Consider the following 17604-nt stretch of genomic DNA (forward strand, 5'->3'; position numbering starts at 1 on the left):
GAGCAAGCAGTCATGACATCATGACAGCCCAGTGAACTTCAGGAAGGAAGGGTCAGTTAAAGTAACTACCATCCATTATACAAATTATTAGTGGAAATATCACGAAAGATTTCATTCATAGGTTACAACATTCGGATCGGCTGCAGATAAAGTAACTACCATGGTTACTTGAGATGCAAATTAAAATGGAAAAAAAGGCTTTCCTCCATCTTTCCTCCCTTTTTTTTCCATTGTCACTTCCACTCAGCGTTCCACTCGACGTCTTTCATTATTTCATCAGGAAAAAATATTTCGATATCAGTGAAATATTTCCTAAAACCCATTAGTAATTTTCCCATCGCTTGAAAAAGTCCTCAATTTTATCGATGGACTAAAAGATAAACTATTTAATTTATTCACCAGCAACTAAATAGCACTAGCGTATCTACAATACACATTATAAACTACATTTTTGGGAACAATTATCAATCTAAGTTTTAAAGCTCCCGTCAAGCAATAATGAATGGTGCAGATCAAAATCACTACTCTATAAACTAGTTGAACAAAAAGCCATCATGCTTTTCTTCAAACAGCTTCCCACCAAAATATGCTTGACGGCGAGCAAAAACATTTTATTTACTATATATATATATATTAAAATAGGTTAAATACCCTTTACCCATCCTAAAAATAACTTAAACTTTTTCTAAGGTAAAACTAAGGTATACTTTATAGCACGATAAGAAACCTTTCCCAGCTTGTGGGTGTAACTGTATAATAGTTCTTGCGACAACAAGAAAGTATTTACATAAATGTACGGCCTGAAATTACGTTCCTCGGACGCGCATAAAAAGCTCACAATATACACGTAATTGTGTTGTCATCGTAATTTGTGTTGAAATGTACATGATGTCAGGTGTGTCTGAAACTAGTCGCTTTAATTTTATAGTTATTACAGAACAGAAGCAAATTTCAGGTTATGGTTTAAGTATTGACTGCTTGTGAAAAGTGCCTCTCCACACAACACAGTCTTGGCTACCTACGATCCTTCACAAAGCGAAAAAAGTAAGAAAGTCTGTTACAATGGCTAGTATTTGTTTTGTTTGATGTTTGGAAGTTTAATTGGCTGTTGACGGAGCCAAATCAATCATAAAATTTCACCAAACATTCAGCCGCATAGTAAATGACTAATTTCGAATTTTGAGATAAGGAGAGGAGAGTATGTGAGAGTTTTCAACCCAATAATGACTTTGAACGTGTTGAAAAGCCATACCGCCGTCCAAACAATGAAGAACATTTTGGCTCAGCAAAGCAAGAAGAAATATTTCAGTCGGGTTTTGTCAAACGGGCTGATATAAAAATTCAATAAAACACACTTTGTTAAAAATATAACAAAGTAGAGAATACCATGACATTGCCATAATAAAAAGCTACATGATAAAGCTTTGACTGTCAAATTAATTTTCTGAGGTTGAAATTTGGTGTGGTCAAAGTTAACTGGGTTGCAAACTCCGATACAATCCATCCCATTATAAATTACTCGCATTTTGCGTTTACGTAGGCAAACTGTAATCTTCTGAACCGGATATTTGCTTCAAAATAAATTGGCCAGTATGAGCAAATAAAACTTTCTATACAAAACTTACATATTTATAAATATTTTAAAAAATGGGAAAAGGATACGTAATTCAGGCGTCATAAACGTGGACATACATTATATAGATATATAGATATATATATACTGTATGGCAATACCGTTGCGTCAATCGAACATTGAAAGAAGATCGTCACTGAGATCCGAAGTTTCCAAATACGGCAAGAAGTCAGAAGGATCTAGGTTACCGGGAAGTTCCTAAAACGAAAAATGCAACGTTCCATAACAATCTAATGTAACCGGAAACACCAAAAAACACCCCCCGTGCAATTAATATTATTGGCAAAAAATGGTTAGAAAATCGCATACGTCTTCATTTGGGTCTCCATTGACGTCTTGAGTTTGCCCAATTAGTGGGAACTCCTCAGAAGGAAGATCATCTGGTTTCTTGTTTCCATCGTTTAAGTGAGTACTTCCATCAATGCCAGTTCCAGGACTTGATACAGTTGGCGTAGGCGTATTGGGACCGGCAGAAACAGTTGACACTGGTGTGTTGGGATTAGTAGAGGTAGTATTGACTGTGGATATTACAGGTTGCGGCGTGTGCGGTGAGGATACCATAGGAATTGGGGTGGGTACTTGTCCTATATGAGCTGGGCTCATCACAGACTTGTCTCCTATCAAAAGAAAAACAAAACAATTATATCCAAACACATGGCGACCACTACCAATGTTGAACGAGCAGGGATTGACCACACCCAAGCTCGGCTTCGCAATTGTTATCCATATGGAGCCTTAAATAACACCCTTTAATTTATGAAAATGGTTAAACAACGTGGATACCTTGAGCACTAAGACTTCCCGTGCTGTTGCTTCTATCAAGCCTTGGGGTGTTAGGATTGGAAGTCTTCATTAGATCTGTTGTTGCAGATGGTATACCAGTAGGAGCCTGGAGTTGGGAAAACTGACCTCCAGCCCTGTTTATACTGTTTATAGTTGGGCTTTTTATCGGAGCAGTTCCATTTTCACATGTCTTTTGACGTTTGGCAGGGTTACCTTTGCACAAAGAAGACAACAGTAATGTTTTCAACAAACAAAAAAATAGCTCTTCACAAATAGTTACACTTGACGTATATTGTAAAGACGAAGGAGAAAGAAAACGTTGTAGTATAACTGCAGACGTTGAAGAGATGAAAATGTTTGGATTGTGACAGATTAATCTTGCAAGTTATAGACGACTTTTTATAATCCAAACCTTCTTCTTTCACTTCAATCTTCACAGGAACAGGATACCAATCGCTGTTTGGATTTATAGTAATTTCTTCAGTTGTTGAACTGCAAACGAGAAATAGAAATTTCATTCCTCCTAACTGTTACTGGGCTAGATGTTGCAAGGGGTTAGATGGGAGCAAATATAGGTATAACGGGCAACTACTCACATTTGTCCCGTTTGTCTTTCAGATCTATAATCATAATAATACGACCATAAATCTAGCCGAAAACAGGACGGTGGTCGTGAAATATGGTGTCTCTCGGCGTGTTATAGTTTCAGATAAGACGGGGTTTATTAAACTGTTCGATACAAAATAACAGTAGAAAAGTTGGGTAGCAAATTTGTTCATGTGGATGTGTTATATACATTGAGCTAAAATACATGGAACGCTACCTGAAGCAAATAATTGAAGCGAAATCTTACACCTATACACGCGAGATTTTACCCCAGACATGCGTGTCTAATGTCGAGATTCTCTCGCGGAGTAATAATTGATTGACTGCACACGCGTGTCTGGGGTAAAATCACGGCTTCGAAAAATTATTAGGTTTTGTATTGGAGGTAGCGTTCCACGTATTTTAGTTCAATGGTTGCATATCACACTATTTTTTGGAAAAGTCTGCAACTCAAATATTATGATTAAGTCTGTTGCACTAAACACAAATCACAATTGCTTTAAATCAATTGCTTGGTGTATCACACTGGGAGATTACCATCCCCTCTAACCAAAGCTACTCTCCAGGTAAATATACCTCTATTCTAGAAAAGTCATTCTGAGTAAATATTCAACTTGTGATATGAACGTATAAATTTCATCTACTGACACCACTGAACTGGTAAAAACTTCGGTAAAATCACAACCATTCTTTGACTAGTTTTTAGTTAGAAATTATCATAAGATGGCTATCGCTACGTCTATCAACTTACTTGATCAAACTGTTTAAGATTTTCCACATGAATTGATCAACTTCTAGTAACTCTAACACGGCCGTTTTGCTAAAAATCGATTAAGAACAAACATCGTAAGAGAAAATGATGCCGAGTGACATGAAAATGTTCACATGCCATGACATGACAGTGTTTACATTGCATAACATGATATTCGTAACCAACAATTATATTAAGCAATAACCAAATGACTTACTTGCATACGGGACATTTCCAACTACCTCGTTCTGCATTCAATTTGAGGTATGACTCCAGGTCGAAACACTGCGGTCAAAACAAATAAATATTATCGATAGGAAACTATGGACCACGGTTAGCATAAAACATACCGTGCATCGAGCTTTTTAATGTGAATAAGAAAAGTATCCGATGAAAACATTTTACATGAAGTACAAGTTCTGTTTCATTCCTATGTTGCTGCCCACTAACCTGGATGTGTCGACAATCATGTCCACGAGCTGGTAACGAAATTCGTCGTTGCGTTATTGGACATTTCAATGACACTTTAATGGCGGTCTGTTCCACACTGTCATCGTTCGCTCCAAGATTTTGTGGCGATGCAAAGTGTTGTTTTACTTAAGAGAAAAACAGTGGAATATAGAGACTTTACACGTTTGCATTTCTCACACATGCACAAACTATTGCACTAAATAGTCTGATAAACAAAGTCAAAAGAGCTGCTTCTGATAAGCAACTGCGTCAAAGTAATTGTAAATTAATTAATTTACGATGGGCTTGGTACTCAATTTAATTCATGCTAACTGGGTCCATATCTCCATGTATGATAAGGGTTTGTGATTGGTTAGAAATACAATACAGGAAGTACAGTCCGCTATAGAAATGATAAACAGTCGTTATTTCTGATTCATCCAATCAGAAAACCCATTCATAATAAGTGGGTAGTTGGTGCGTTTCATTGGCTTAAAACAAACAAGACAATGCAACAACAGTAGGTGAAGTGACATGAAAAAATGTATTAATAAGTACTTAATAACCGAGCGCGAGGTCTTTACGGAGAAATATCGAACCGAAGAGGTCCGATATTTGTCAGTAAAGATCGATAAAGCGAGGTCATTAAAATTTAATATATGGCATTATTTGACCTTAAACAAAGTTTTCTTTCTTTCTCGTCTTTGCTGTTTTTTACGGGTTGACTTTCACTTTTCTAGTTTTCGTCAGTAAAAAATAAATCGTTTCAAATTATATCGTCTGGATAGTTAAACTGTTTTCCAAGTGTTTTTCCTTTGACTCGCATTCGCAAATTGTTTTTTGCTTCGTTTTTTCGTTTTGCTGTTTGCTTTACGAAGTTTGTTTACATTTGACTGAAAAATTGCGCGTTTTGGACCGTGGTCGATTAAGGGAAAATAATGGACCGGCAAAAATGTTTCCGACCCAATCAAAAGCGCGCCATTTTGCCGGAAGTGACGCTGCCATATAATTAATAATTCATAAGAATATACACATCCTTACTTTTTGATACACAGTGTACTTCGGGAAGAAGTCGTTTCGTCAAAAGTCCATCAAGTATAGATTTAACAGATGGTCGATGTACAAGTTGCAAGACAAACAAGTGCGACTAAAAAAAGTTCAATAATCAACATGTAAGAATCTTACTGTGAAATATTTAACGCATTAACTTTCACGACCATTTAAAGTCAGATATCACAACACAACTTTGAAGCATTTTTACACTTACACAACAACAGGCTGTCACTGTTATCTGTATTGTGTTTCGGCCGGGACGGCAAACATTCTTCAAATGAAGAGGTCTATGTGAAGTTTTGTTTTCGCCCTAAACAACAGCGGGAAAGCACATCAACATATTACATGGAAGAGCGTTTTCACCGGCACACAGCGATACCCACCCTTTCGATGGTCAGCGGTGTTGCATTGACGCTCACGGAGACCGAAACTGGCCAATTGGTGTGCTGTTGTTTCTCTTCATGATGGTAACACTTGAACTGCAGTTCTAAATCCGGCCTACAATTAGAAGAGATGAATGCTGAATGTTAACAAAAGGATTCTAAATCGATACCTTGTGAAAATATAAAGTAATGATGATACCGTTACTGATAAAACAGTTAGAAGATAGCATTCCATGTGGGCGTAACCATTATATGATAACTACCTCTAGACTACAGTGCAAAACATAAAAGAAACAGGGGGGTGTACTATTACACCTACGTCCCGACTACTATGCAAAATATCAAACAACATTGAGGTGCATGCTATAGAATGACACCTACCTCCAGACTAACGTGCGATGCACAGACTCGCGTAAATGAAAGACGTGATTGCTAACGGAAAGATTGTGCTCAAGTCGAAAAGGCGGTAGCATTATACCATCACGGACTGGAAAGGTTAACCGAAGTTGGTCGTTGTCATCTGAAAAAGTAAGCAATAATCATCATTTTGATGATCTTAAAACGTGAAACAAACACAGTTCATCACATACTTTGTGCATGAATCCGAGGTTTGATATCTGGAACATCAAATGACGGCATTCCTCCGCACATATTATTCTGTGGCATTACTCCATGATTCATATCAAGTGGAGTAGCATTTGGAGACATCATACCGCTGACCGGTAATGTGTTGCTCGAAGGCGTAGAGTACCTCAAGTTGTTAGGATTCATGTTTTGCCGAACATTCATCTTATTCATGTCCGACTGGAATTGTGCTCCCATGTTCGAGCCAAAATTCGCATTATGTATGTTCCGAGTTTGGACGCTCGAATTCTGTGGATAACCAGGATTATAGTTAGGATAGCTTGGTGGAGGCTGAAAACATATAGAAATACATTAGCAACATTAGGTTTTATGAAAACACAAAACTTAATAACAAGAATTATCCAAAAAAAATTCATTGGGAAGAAAATGCAGGGAAACCAAACATACCTTTATATCTCTCATTTGATTTTTTTGCATTGCTTGAGCCTGCAATGATGAAAATATGCATTATACCATAACTTCGCGTTACTTAACTAATCGCCTCAGAAAAACGCACATCTGTAAAGCACGCTAATAGCTTACAAACTTTCTGCAACAAAACCTTTCCTAAAACGTTCCTCACCTGATTGTGAAAACCAGTTTTATTGTTATAGCCCGCGTTCATCATTCCTGCAAGATTTGCGTTCACATTGGGATTGCCCAGCGGTCTATTTTGCATAAAATGGTGCACCATTTGTTGTCGAGACATCATTGATGGCCTCATGCCCGGGTTCATTGTTGGATTTTGGTTGCCCTGATAGCCACCAGGATACTGAGGTTTGTTACCATACGCTTGGGGGTATGACTTTGAATAGGGTGGTGGAGGTTGTTGAGGGGTTTGTCCAGGTCCTTGATATTGATCATAGCCGAATGCCCCATCTAAAGATTGATGATATTTGCAAATTAAATGACTGTCATCATAATATACTTTAGTGTAAAAACCATACAAATAACATTCAACGAAAGTTGTGGAAATTGAGAAAAAGATACGCGACGAATGTACTTACCGACATCCGGGTCTTGCAAGGAGGCTGTTGCAGTGGCCGTCGCTGTGGCAGTAGCAGTGGCCGCTGCCGCAGCAACTGCAGCCGCAGCGGCGGCGGCGGCAGGTCCGCTACCCGCGTACTGATTGTTCTGAGGTTGGGTAGGTACTTGAGCAGCACCGGGTGGAAACGGCGTGGCATTGGGTGGACCAGAATGTGGATAATGAAATGGATTAGATTGACCAGCAGATTGAGGAGTACTTGGATTGGAAGGATACGTAGGGGCATTCCGTGAGTTATCTGCAGTCATTCTTCGTTGAAAGTTATTAACAGGAAAACCTGAACAGAGAAGCATTCGCGTAATCTTAATTTAAGATTATGTTGTCTAATGATAATATGTACATTACACTTGGACTAAATGAAAACTGGCATCTCTTGTTAAATCTAAAAACATTGTTTTGTTCAAGGTGATCACCATATTCCTCTTGTGTTTTAAGATTATTTATTCCGGAGCAAAAATATTACCAAATTGTCACAATTATTACAGAACTCGTGATCGTTACAATCCTCTCCAATCCATATAGGTATTAGGATATAAATAATCCTATGCAATCCATAAAGCTATAGAGTTTTACATAATTTATGATCATAGCAATCCTATCCTATCCGTAAAGCTATAGAGTTTCAAATAACTGTAGATCATTTGCAATCATATCCGATGTATATAACTCAAGAAATTATAACACTATCTACAGTAAAAATTAACCTGGTTGTTGATATGTCTTATTCCCAGGATTGGTCATTGCATGATTCCCATAAGGCTGTTGGTTCATCACTTGTGCTGTATTAGTTGTAGATGGCATCATATTATCTGTAGGTAACTGTGCCTGACTCGTAGTAGATGCAACACCCCAAACAGTGGTGACTACAGACACAGATGGTTGTGCTTGTTGCTGTGGTTGCATAGACCACATGAGACCATTAGGATCTCTGAAATCATACACATGTTACATGTAGCTTGAATCATGGCATATACTCAAAATATATAACGATGTTTCCGTTGCATCACAGAACACCACAATAAGATTACATTCAATTTTCAACTACGAAGTCTAGAGTATCACTCCAGGATCATAAACAGGTCATAATTTGACGTTCTAAAAACCAACAATGATGTTGAAACATGTTCAAGCTCGTCACAAGACGCGTCATAAGAATATCTTACAATGATATTGAAGCGTTTTAAAAAGTATTCGCAGCATACAGACGCAATGTACCTGACTATTTGCACGTTTCAACACATCAATACTCAGAATGACAAAACAAGCTTCGAAAACACAACAGGTACGTTGTGATTAATGAACTTTCAACGACACACGGCGAATGTTTTCGTATAGAACTCGTGCAAACAGAGCAGCCAAGTATAACATGTCATTACGTAAAGGAAAATGTGGGTGGTATTATGTATTCAAAATGCAATATAAGTTATTCTTGACGTGCCTCAACACAACATTTTGAACTTAGCGGAATTCGTGGAACAGAATGACTCGCACATTACAGAATAATGCTTTGCGCGCTTAGCCAGCAATAGATAACCATTATCTCCTGCCCCCCCCCACACACACATACACCAAAAAAATGACTGCATATTAGGTTGTTAGAAAATCTACTTCTACGACCAAGTTTTTGTAATAAACGGCAATGGCAAAGAAATGATAAAGAAGAAAAAACAAGAAGTCAATGAAAGAGATTATTTCAAACTTAGCAAGTCAGAAAATAATCGCTAAACTTTGTATAAGATATCGGAAGTTCAACACGGAGGTAAACAAAAGCACGCGACGAATTACTGCGAGAGCAATTCTTTATATCGCAACACAAATAATGCATGAGGGACTCCTCCTGAAATACGTATATTTCCATTAGCAAAAGCTGTCCTACCAGCCCCCCCCCGAAGTAACACTCTTTATTTCATGTTGTTTGACCGTTACTGTTTGCTCACTAAGTCTGAGAGAAGTAAATCAATGAACACCTACCCATTCACAGGTTCTCTTTTCGGATGCTTAAGAAGCAGGTAGCGACCCAACTGTTCGCTCCATGTCGATAATAAGCTCATAGACTTAGGTGAAAATTTCTCCTTGTGTGCTGAACAAACAGCGAGCAACCTGTAGCCTATGGGGAGCGAAAAAAGGGTATATTAATAATTTGAAAATAAAAAAAGAGAAGCCTTTAAAAACAATTTTATTCTGACAATCGCAGCAAAAATAGACCAACAGGTAGAAAAATTGTGTGATAAGAAAAATTGAGCAATTCATCTTTACGCCATCAAAACTGTTATTTTTCTTACCGAGGTTTAGATCAAAGCCAGGTTTCGTAGCCACGTGACTTACGGCCTAGAAAACAAGGTTAACTCTAACTGAATATAAAAGGAAAATAATTCTCAGAAAAAAAAATATGATGAAAGAACTCATATCTACTCAGTACGCGTTTTATACTTCGACTGGAAGTTCATCAAGGTTTTTATCGATCAAAACTCGGTTGACAAGAGTTTAATGTAAAGAACGCGTATCGAAGAAAATATATTTATCTACAAATGAAAAGTACCGTCAAACATGCCATCAAATTGCCTTCGAATGGAGCTTGGAATGCCCTTACGTCACTGCACCATTCCAAAAGTTCCCTGGCAGCATTTTGAAAACCTTGCGGGGAAGATAGATGTTGCTTTATACACATAAGTCGCTCGTTTGTCTGTTGAATATGTCGCTCCATACTCAATGGCAATTGAGAATCTAAAAGAAAAATTCATCGTTATTAATTGAAGCGCATTTATCAAAGTCAAAATTTACACTCATTAAAAAAATATCATGCAGTAATATTGGTAAATGGTCATTTTTCCAATGCTTATGAAAAAGCACCGTACAGTTGTCCAATTACAAATGCATCAAACAAAAAACGGAAGAAGAGGTAGAAATTCCCGTTTCCAAATTCTTGTTATATTGGCACATTTATAAGTACTTATAAACAAAATTTACCCACGCACACAATCATTACCACTTTACATGAGGGATGTAAAAAAATCCAAGATAATTTCACCAAAATATAAAGAAAATCAAGTTTATTAAAAATGCCACTTGAAACTTACTATGCTGTGATAATTGTGGCCCCATGTTCATGCTTGAAGGCACAGGTAAATTAGGTGCACCAAGGCTAGGACCACCCATACCATGACTCATACTGGGTCCCGGAGCAGACATGTGTCCACCATGACCGCCCATTGGACCACCAGGACCAGCCATTACCCCTCCAGGACCGGAAATTGGTCCACCAGGACCAGACATTGGTATACCTGGCCCAGACATTGGTACACCAGGACCTGACATAGGTCCACCAGGACCTGACATTGGTCCACCAGGACCTGACATTGGTCCACCAGGACCGGACATTGGACCACCATGACCAGACATAGGACCACCAGGACCTGACATCGGGCCACCTGGGCCAGACATAGGTCCTCCATACAAACTCATCGCATTTTCGGGATCCAGCTCGTTCTTGGGTAGGAAGTCATTCATAAGGTTGGGTTGTGCTCCATACTGATTCACAGTAGGATCAACCGGTAACATATCACTGAGCGATTTATGGCTTTGATCCCACATGATTATCCAAAATGCTCTAGCTATCTCATACCAAAAATCTACAAGACATGAAATAGACACGGATTAGACTAAAAGAAAACTGAATATACCAAAGTTATTACAAATCATTTCCGCTTAAGAGTTAGTCATAGTAATTGATAATGAGAGATGTAAGTAATGTAATGCTCTTCAGTTATGGTACGTGAAGTAACTTGTCGTTAACGCTTCATCAAATTCCTTATAAAATCGGCACAAATGGTCAAGCTACGACGAAATTACTTCGTCAAAGCGAAGAGAGATGACCCCTTCTTGTGATAATTCTAACATGCACATAACATGTTTACTTAACAATTAACTGTGAATTTATTATTGCTTTTCGAGTGTTCGAAAAACTAGTTATTAAGAATAAACTTGTTTAAATACATACTAAGTGTATAAACACATTGTACATAAGTGTTAATTGGAGTCAAATAACAGAAATATAGAAGGTATTAGCCCTAATTTCATCAACGTAAAAGAAATTATATTAAATTATATTATATTATATTATATTATATTTAATTATATTAAATTATTATATTATTATTATTATATTTAAGACGTTATAGTATAGTCATATAAACGAAATGTCATATTGTTTTAAAGAAACGCAACTCGGATATTATTAAAAAGCATTCTCGCCTGTAGACAGGATGGATACAACACAACGCATGTCGCGTGCAAGCGAAGAAAACGACTTACTGTTTCGCGGAAATTCCTGCACATTATTCTCGCTTTGACAACTTGCCAAACGTGAAAATTTCAACAAGTGTCAAGAATAGCTTTGCTCCCCCACTTCGACGTACACAGTTAAAATGTCTGTAACTTTTTAAAGTCAAAAAAACTATCCATAATCTCGTGTGATGTTCACAATAATTGAGGCCTTCGCTAAAGAGCATAAACGAAACAATGCGACCTGTCGAAAGCTGAAAGGCTTGACTAAAACCTGCTTCCATGCTACATAGAGATAACAGAACCTTCATGTAGCAAAGATTGCACTTGATTATGGAAAGCGCGCAACAATCTATGTGTGTCCGACAAATTGCTATGACAATAACTGTTATTTTTCTCATGTATGTTACAAATGAAATGGAATAGAAACAAAATCCAGGCAAATTTGTAAAATAACGTAAATGATCTAATAAACACCCCTCTCTCGAAGTGCTTGTTTCTCTAAGACAACTATTTCTAATGGACGTCCACCGTCACATTATCGTTATAACATTATGAAAATGGTCGTCGATTGGGCTCGGAAACGTTGTATTTAGTCTAAGAATCGAGTCTTAGAATTTGTTCACAGTAAGGTGATAGAAGCGATATTAACGCCTCACTCCATTAAAATGTCCCCGTAAATTGATAGGATTTATTTAACGCTCCGAGGGGTTTATTTGATCATTTACAGCAAGCTTAAAATCAATCTTTTAATTTAACAGACTTATAAAATCGCACGCTAAAAATAAAAGCATGAAGATTATTGCAAACGCGAATAAAATAATCTGATTCGTCAACATGATGATAATATAAAAATACAACATGAAAATATGCAATAAGAAAAAATTTAATTGAAAAATATAAATAACATCACACGTCGATGGCAGTAAGTTTAGTGAAACCTTTGAAATATCAAGTAAAAACTGTGAAGTCCAGTCCTGTCCAGCAATTCACAAACTCACTCAATTGGAAGTCATTGATGATTGGAAGTTCTATCAAACTCCCAGAGACAGCTCTGTTTATATAATATGGAATAATTAGAATAATTATTTATATACCTAAGAATAATTAAAACGTCTAGAACTTTTTTCATTCCCAGTCTTTGATGCTCGGAACGACTACCATGTCCTACGTGACTTAGATATAGCGGAAACAAAGTGTATATAAACAGCAAACAAGTGGAGGGAAAAAGAAAATGTCGCGTGAATAAGTTATAAAAGTACACCAGCAACTTTATAACTAACTAACCGCACCTGTCGCACGAACAAATGTTTGTCCTGTTTTTCATTTAAATGATGATGCTTACAGCCAAAAATACACCCATATAGCTACTTCAAGTGGATTTTCAACATGCTTCATAGCGTCAGTCGAGAACCACATATGTCGTGTCATCAATAAAACGCATCATAGAATACGGGTTAGCTATACACGTCTTTTGTATAAGGCAGTCTTACTGATTATCATATTCCAATCAAATGACAACAAACTTGTCAAAATAAAATGCAACTACGCATATTAAATTTTCAGAAATTTTCATCACTGCATACGTATTTACTTAAAAAATTCAGCCAGGTTGGATCAACGTCATAAAAATGCCCCTCCGTGTTCTTAAATTATGATGTGTGGGCCTACTGATTCTCAATTGATTACTGCACAAATTGGTTGTCCCACAGCACGCTATAATTAGGTATGAATCTACGATCATCTCGTCAATTAGTGAAAATTTTGTGACGAAAAAAAATATACACAATCTGTGAGAGAAACATTAAATGACGTCGACAATGATCAAAAGTTATATTTTACATGCCCACTGAAAGACACAATCTGTGAGAGAAACATTAAATGACGTCGACAATGATCAAAAGTTACATTTCACGTGCACACTGAAAGACACAATCTGTGAGAGAAACATTAAATGACGTCGACAATGATCAAAAGTTACATTTCACATGCACACTGAAAATACACAATCTGTGAGAGAAACATTAAATGACGTCGACAATGATCAAAAGTTATATTTTACATGCACACTGAAAGACACAAAAACAACGAGACTAGCTTAAATGACATTTTGTGCAAGCGATTTTCAGTTTCAACATGTGTGTTTTTACTTTTACAGATTCGAGCATAGCTATATCAAGGATCAAGTCAAACAATTCAAGAAAATGGTTATGAAAGAAAAGGTTAAATCATCACAAAAACATGCAAATCATTTCAATGTTTACGAATTCAAACTTATGTTTTGAAAAACGATTCGCTACAGACAGCTGTTAAATCTGATCGCACTTCATGTGTGATTGACAAGCAAAGTGAATCCACACCTGTCCTTGAAACGCATGACGTCATAGTCATTAAAATGATGAAACGAAATGGAACACGTGTGTTTTCAAAAAAATACCGTGACGCATCAGATCGGCAAGACTCACAAATTTCATGACTATAATCTTGCTTATGAACAATATCATCATTCTTACTGAAGAATATTCATCACTGCCCTTCACTGGAAAACAGAAGATTAATACGGGGTATCCAATCTACGATGTACGTAACGCGTACCATTTTTTCATACACACCGTTCAAAATCATTGATTTTACTATCCGAATATTTTTGCTGAATATTTTGATATTATACAAGTTTGTATGTAAACAACAACTTCGTTAGAAAAGAATGGTCTGACTTTGAGTCACTTTACAACCAAATACGACATTTTTGTATTGTAAGATTAACACTTTGTTTGTAAACTAACAATAAGTCGAATGATCATCAAAACCCTCGAATAAATTTTCCACTGTCGTTTCAAAATTCAAAGTAGTTTCTGAACGTTTCTAGTTTCACTACGAGTGCTTGTTGTTTGTCACGCTTCAAAAAAACTTCGCTCGTTTAATTATTGCCACTTAAAATTTTTATCTCTTATATCAAATTCAAAATACGAGCGAAGAGGGCAATGAAAACCCGCGGAAGACTTCAAATAATTACCTACGATGTAAGGATTTTAATACTTGAGTTTAAGTAAACAAATACCACAAATTGCGTTTGTCATAAAATGTGATTCTCAGATGATACGCTTCAAATCATATTTCCTGGAAGATGTTCCATGCAAAACTAACATCGGTGTGATTTCGAAATCACCTTCAGCGTTCAATGGTTACACCTCGTATTTCAAAGGTTAACCAAGAGTCACATTGAAACTAAGATTCTTGCTTTGAGATATTGAAGTCGATATACAAATACAATTACGATACTAAAGCCTAAAATGGCTGTCCAAGTGAATATTATCCACTAGTGCACTTGTTTTTAACCTTTTGTTTCACATGTAGCAATTTTGCATATGTGATGTCTGTCTGTATAATATTATGCACTTCGTTGCATAACCTCCGTGCTTAAAATAAGGAATTTCATTGGCTGACACGAAGCAATTTCAACGCTTCCTAATTCTAACAACACGAGCTTCTTAAATTCACTTTGAACAAGATATAATGTTGACTATTAAGAAATACATTTAAGAGTATACGAACGATGGTTTGCAGTTAATTTATCTTTGTTTTGAAAATTTACAATGATTGACACAAAGGCAAACGGATACATCTTGATTGTGAAGTGGATGGCACGCTAAGGTGAACTTCATTTTCATTGGTTGAAATGTGCCAGCTTGTCACCCAAACAGGATATTGCATAAAATATTTTTCATATTTTTGTATCCTCAAAAAATCGAATGACTTGCAAATCATACACACGATAAATTTTAGCCGTTTAAGCGCAAATTATGACATCTATAATCATCTAAAAGGAGATGCGCATTCGCATTTATACATCTGCAAAATAGGGTCAATAACTGCTGTATATTACGCACTAATAACTAACAACATATTGTAGAATGTACTGAATGTGACACACTAACTACATTACAATCACGTATTAATTTTTTAGTCCTCATATGCCTCAAAGAGCATTGGATCGACTATATTATGATTTTAAAGCATAGCGGGTGAAATCATGAGAGGTCGCTATTAACACAGCTGTCGTCGAAAAAATTACATCAAAATAAAGAAATTTATGAAATGTTGTTATTACGTGTTGGAAAATGTAACAGTTTGCGCAGTCGTTAGGAATCATGTGAAATCGACACGTTCTTGTGTTTCATTCAATGGCCCATGTTTACGTAAAACGCTGTAAAATACTTCATATCGATCTTCAACTTTGTAAAACGTGCAAAGCCATATAATATATTTATAATAATATATGATTAACAGGGTTGAAACCATTCACGCTTTGCTATACACGGGTCTTGTAAATTCACTAATAAATTTCTGCGTTTGAAATATGTTTACTGATAACGTTATATACAAAGAAAGTTTGGTTAATTTCGATGCATGTTGCATTCTACAATTTCGCTTAGTAACACTCGGCTTGTGCTGTATTCCGAAAAAAAAACACATTGTAATATGTTATCTATGTATATTATATTGTATATAGGACGAGGAATTTATATTATTCTAACTTTGAAAGCACCTACAATAAAATGCATGAATTATATGAAATACATCTTGTCATGAAGAAAGTCTAAAGCGACTATAATTCTTCGCTATGTCTACGATATTACGCAAAGCAATTGATTCGGACACATTTCAACCCTACGCTATAGATTGTGTAGCTCGAAAAACGGACCTAAATGTACTTGCGTCGAGTCTTAGTTAACTGACATTAACGCTTTGGAAACGAAGTGAAAGCACATTCAAATACAAATTATATTCACACTGAAACATAAACAACATGTAAACAAAATCGATTCGCTAAATTACACAAAAAAAGTTTGCCAATAAGCGAATAAAACCCTCGTATAACTCACTCGATAAAATACTTCGTTAATAATACTCTGAGAGTTTCATTCACTTGAATGAAAATGTTATCACTTGGCGTTAATTCACAAATAGTGGGCATTAAAACCTGTACATATTTTCGTCAAAATTTATAAACAAAACTTGGGGTAATCGCAGCGCGAGCGTCGCACCAATGTGTAGTATTACACTCTGACAATGTTCACAAACCTAAATATAAAAACAAAGCTAACCCTAAAATTATTAATGGCTACGGATAAATGATTCGCTACTACGGTAAAGTTTAGATCTTCCAATAATTCGCTTCAATGCTTACAATATCCGGAATATGGAAGCGTATTGGAAAATATTACGAAGCTGCTATTTAGCCGCTCAAAAAGAAAGCACAACAAAATGGTAATTTCACTGTATCACTTACAAATTTAATCCTTCAAAACGAGCAGCGTAAACTGTCGACGTATCACACAAGAAGGTAGCGTATTCGACAACAAAATCTCGTTTACAACATACAAAGCGATGAATTTGAACTCGTCTGAACTTGTTTCTCGAGTTGCAGGGCCGTTTCGCTCCTCCGGCCGGTATAGACGTGTAAAATTGAAAATTATACACTCAATAAATCTTCTTGTAGTATCCCATCTAATCCTTTTGATAGATTTCCAAATAAAAATCTCAGATAAAAGAAAGGTTCTGTCCGTGTCCAACATTCATTCAAATCCGACTCACACATGCAAACTCTATAATGATTGCCCCCTAGTAGCTTAGCCAATCAGAAGCTCGGAATTGAACTAGGGGCTGTTCGTGTCAATCAAAAGCATTACAAGACGAAAAGGCCGAATATGACCGCCTATCAAATTATAAACACTCTTTATAGACGATTTATTAAATTAATACGGAATTACAAGAGATAAAATACATAGCAGTTGAAATGTTTGTCTTTACGCTGCTGAAATAACCGAATGGTTCCATGTAAAATGACAATAAAATAGATGTAGGCGTTTATAAAAATATTAGTAGGCATAAACTCGCGTTGACACTTAACAAAGGGCCTTTTTGCCGTCTTTGTTATGCGAATATAATACTGCTTGCTGATTGGTTGAAATTAATTCTGACTTGCAAGTCA

General features: G+C 36.5%; 1 protein-coding gene across 2 annotated transcripts; it reads right to left on the minus strand.

Moving 5' to 3' along the window:
* Positions 1 to 357: 357 nt before the first annotated feature.
* LOC124438703 (zinc finger MIZ domain-containing protein 1-like) lies at positions 358 to 17375 on the minus strand. Of its 2 annotated transcripts, XM_046988895.1 has the most exons (22): positions 16903 to 17375; positions 10406 to 10957; positions 9868 to 10052; positions 9611 to 9656; positions 9300 to 9435; positions 8033 to 8256; positions 7291 to 7605; positions 6867 to 7162; positions 6692 to 6730; positions 6250 to 6574; positions 6041 to 6179; positions 5660 to 5774; positions 5491 to 5586; positions 5265 to 5370; positions 4224 to 4369; positions 3991 to 4058; positions 3774 to 3842; positions 3013 to 3036; positions 2829 to 2908; positions 2417 to 2629; positions 1943 to 2250; positions 358 to 1831 (listed from the first exon to the last, which is right to left on the minus strand). In XM_046988895.1, exons 2-22 carry the CDS (start codon positions 10917 to 10919, stop codon positions 1742 to 1744), a joined length of 3534 nt encoding a protein of 1177 aa, XP_046844851.1. In that variant the 5' UTR covers positions 10920 to 10957; positions 16903 to 17375; the 3' UTR covers positions 358 to 1741. The 2 variants fall into 2 exon arrangements, with proteins under 2 accessions (XP_046844851.1, XP_046844852.1); XM_046988896.1 differs by lacking the exon at positions 3013 to 3036.
* Positions 17376 to 17604: the final 229 nt, after the last annotated feature.

The sequence above is a fragment of the Xenia sp. Carnegie-2017 genome, unplaced genomic scaffold, assembly GCF_021976095.1.
Source record: "Xenia sp. Carnegie-2017 unplaced genomic scaffold, XeniaSp_v1 HiC_scaffold_19, whole genome shotgun sequence".
NCBI classification, from domain to species: Eukaryota; Metazoa; Cnidaria; class Anthozoa; order Malacalcyonacea; family Xeniidae; genus Xenia; species Xenia sp. Carnegie-2017.

What these genes read in the sequence shown, in the direction of transcription:
- LOC124438703 (XM_046988895.1), bottom strand. Translation starts at nt 10,919, where the DNA reads ATGTGGGATCAAAGCCATAAATCGCTCAGTGATATGTTACCGGTTGAT. An exon ending in CAGTGACAGCCTGTTGTTGT is followed by an intron (nt 5,371 to 5,490) that starts GTAAGTGTAAAA and finishes AACTTTTTTTAG; the next exon opens with TCGCACTTGTTTGTCTTGCA. An exon ending in ATGGAGACCCAAATGAAGAC is followed by an intron (nt 1,832 to 1,942) that starts GTATGCGATTTT and finishes TTTTCGTTTTAG; the next exon opens with GAACTTCCCGGTAACCTAGA.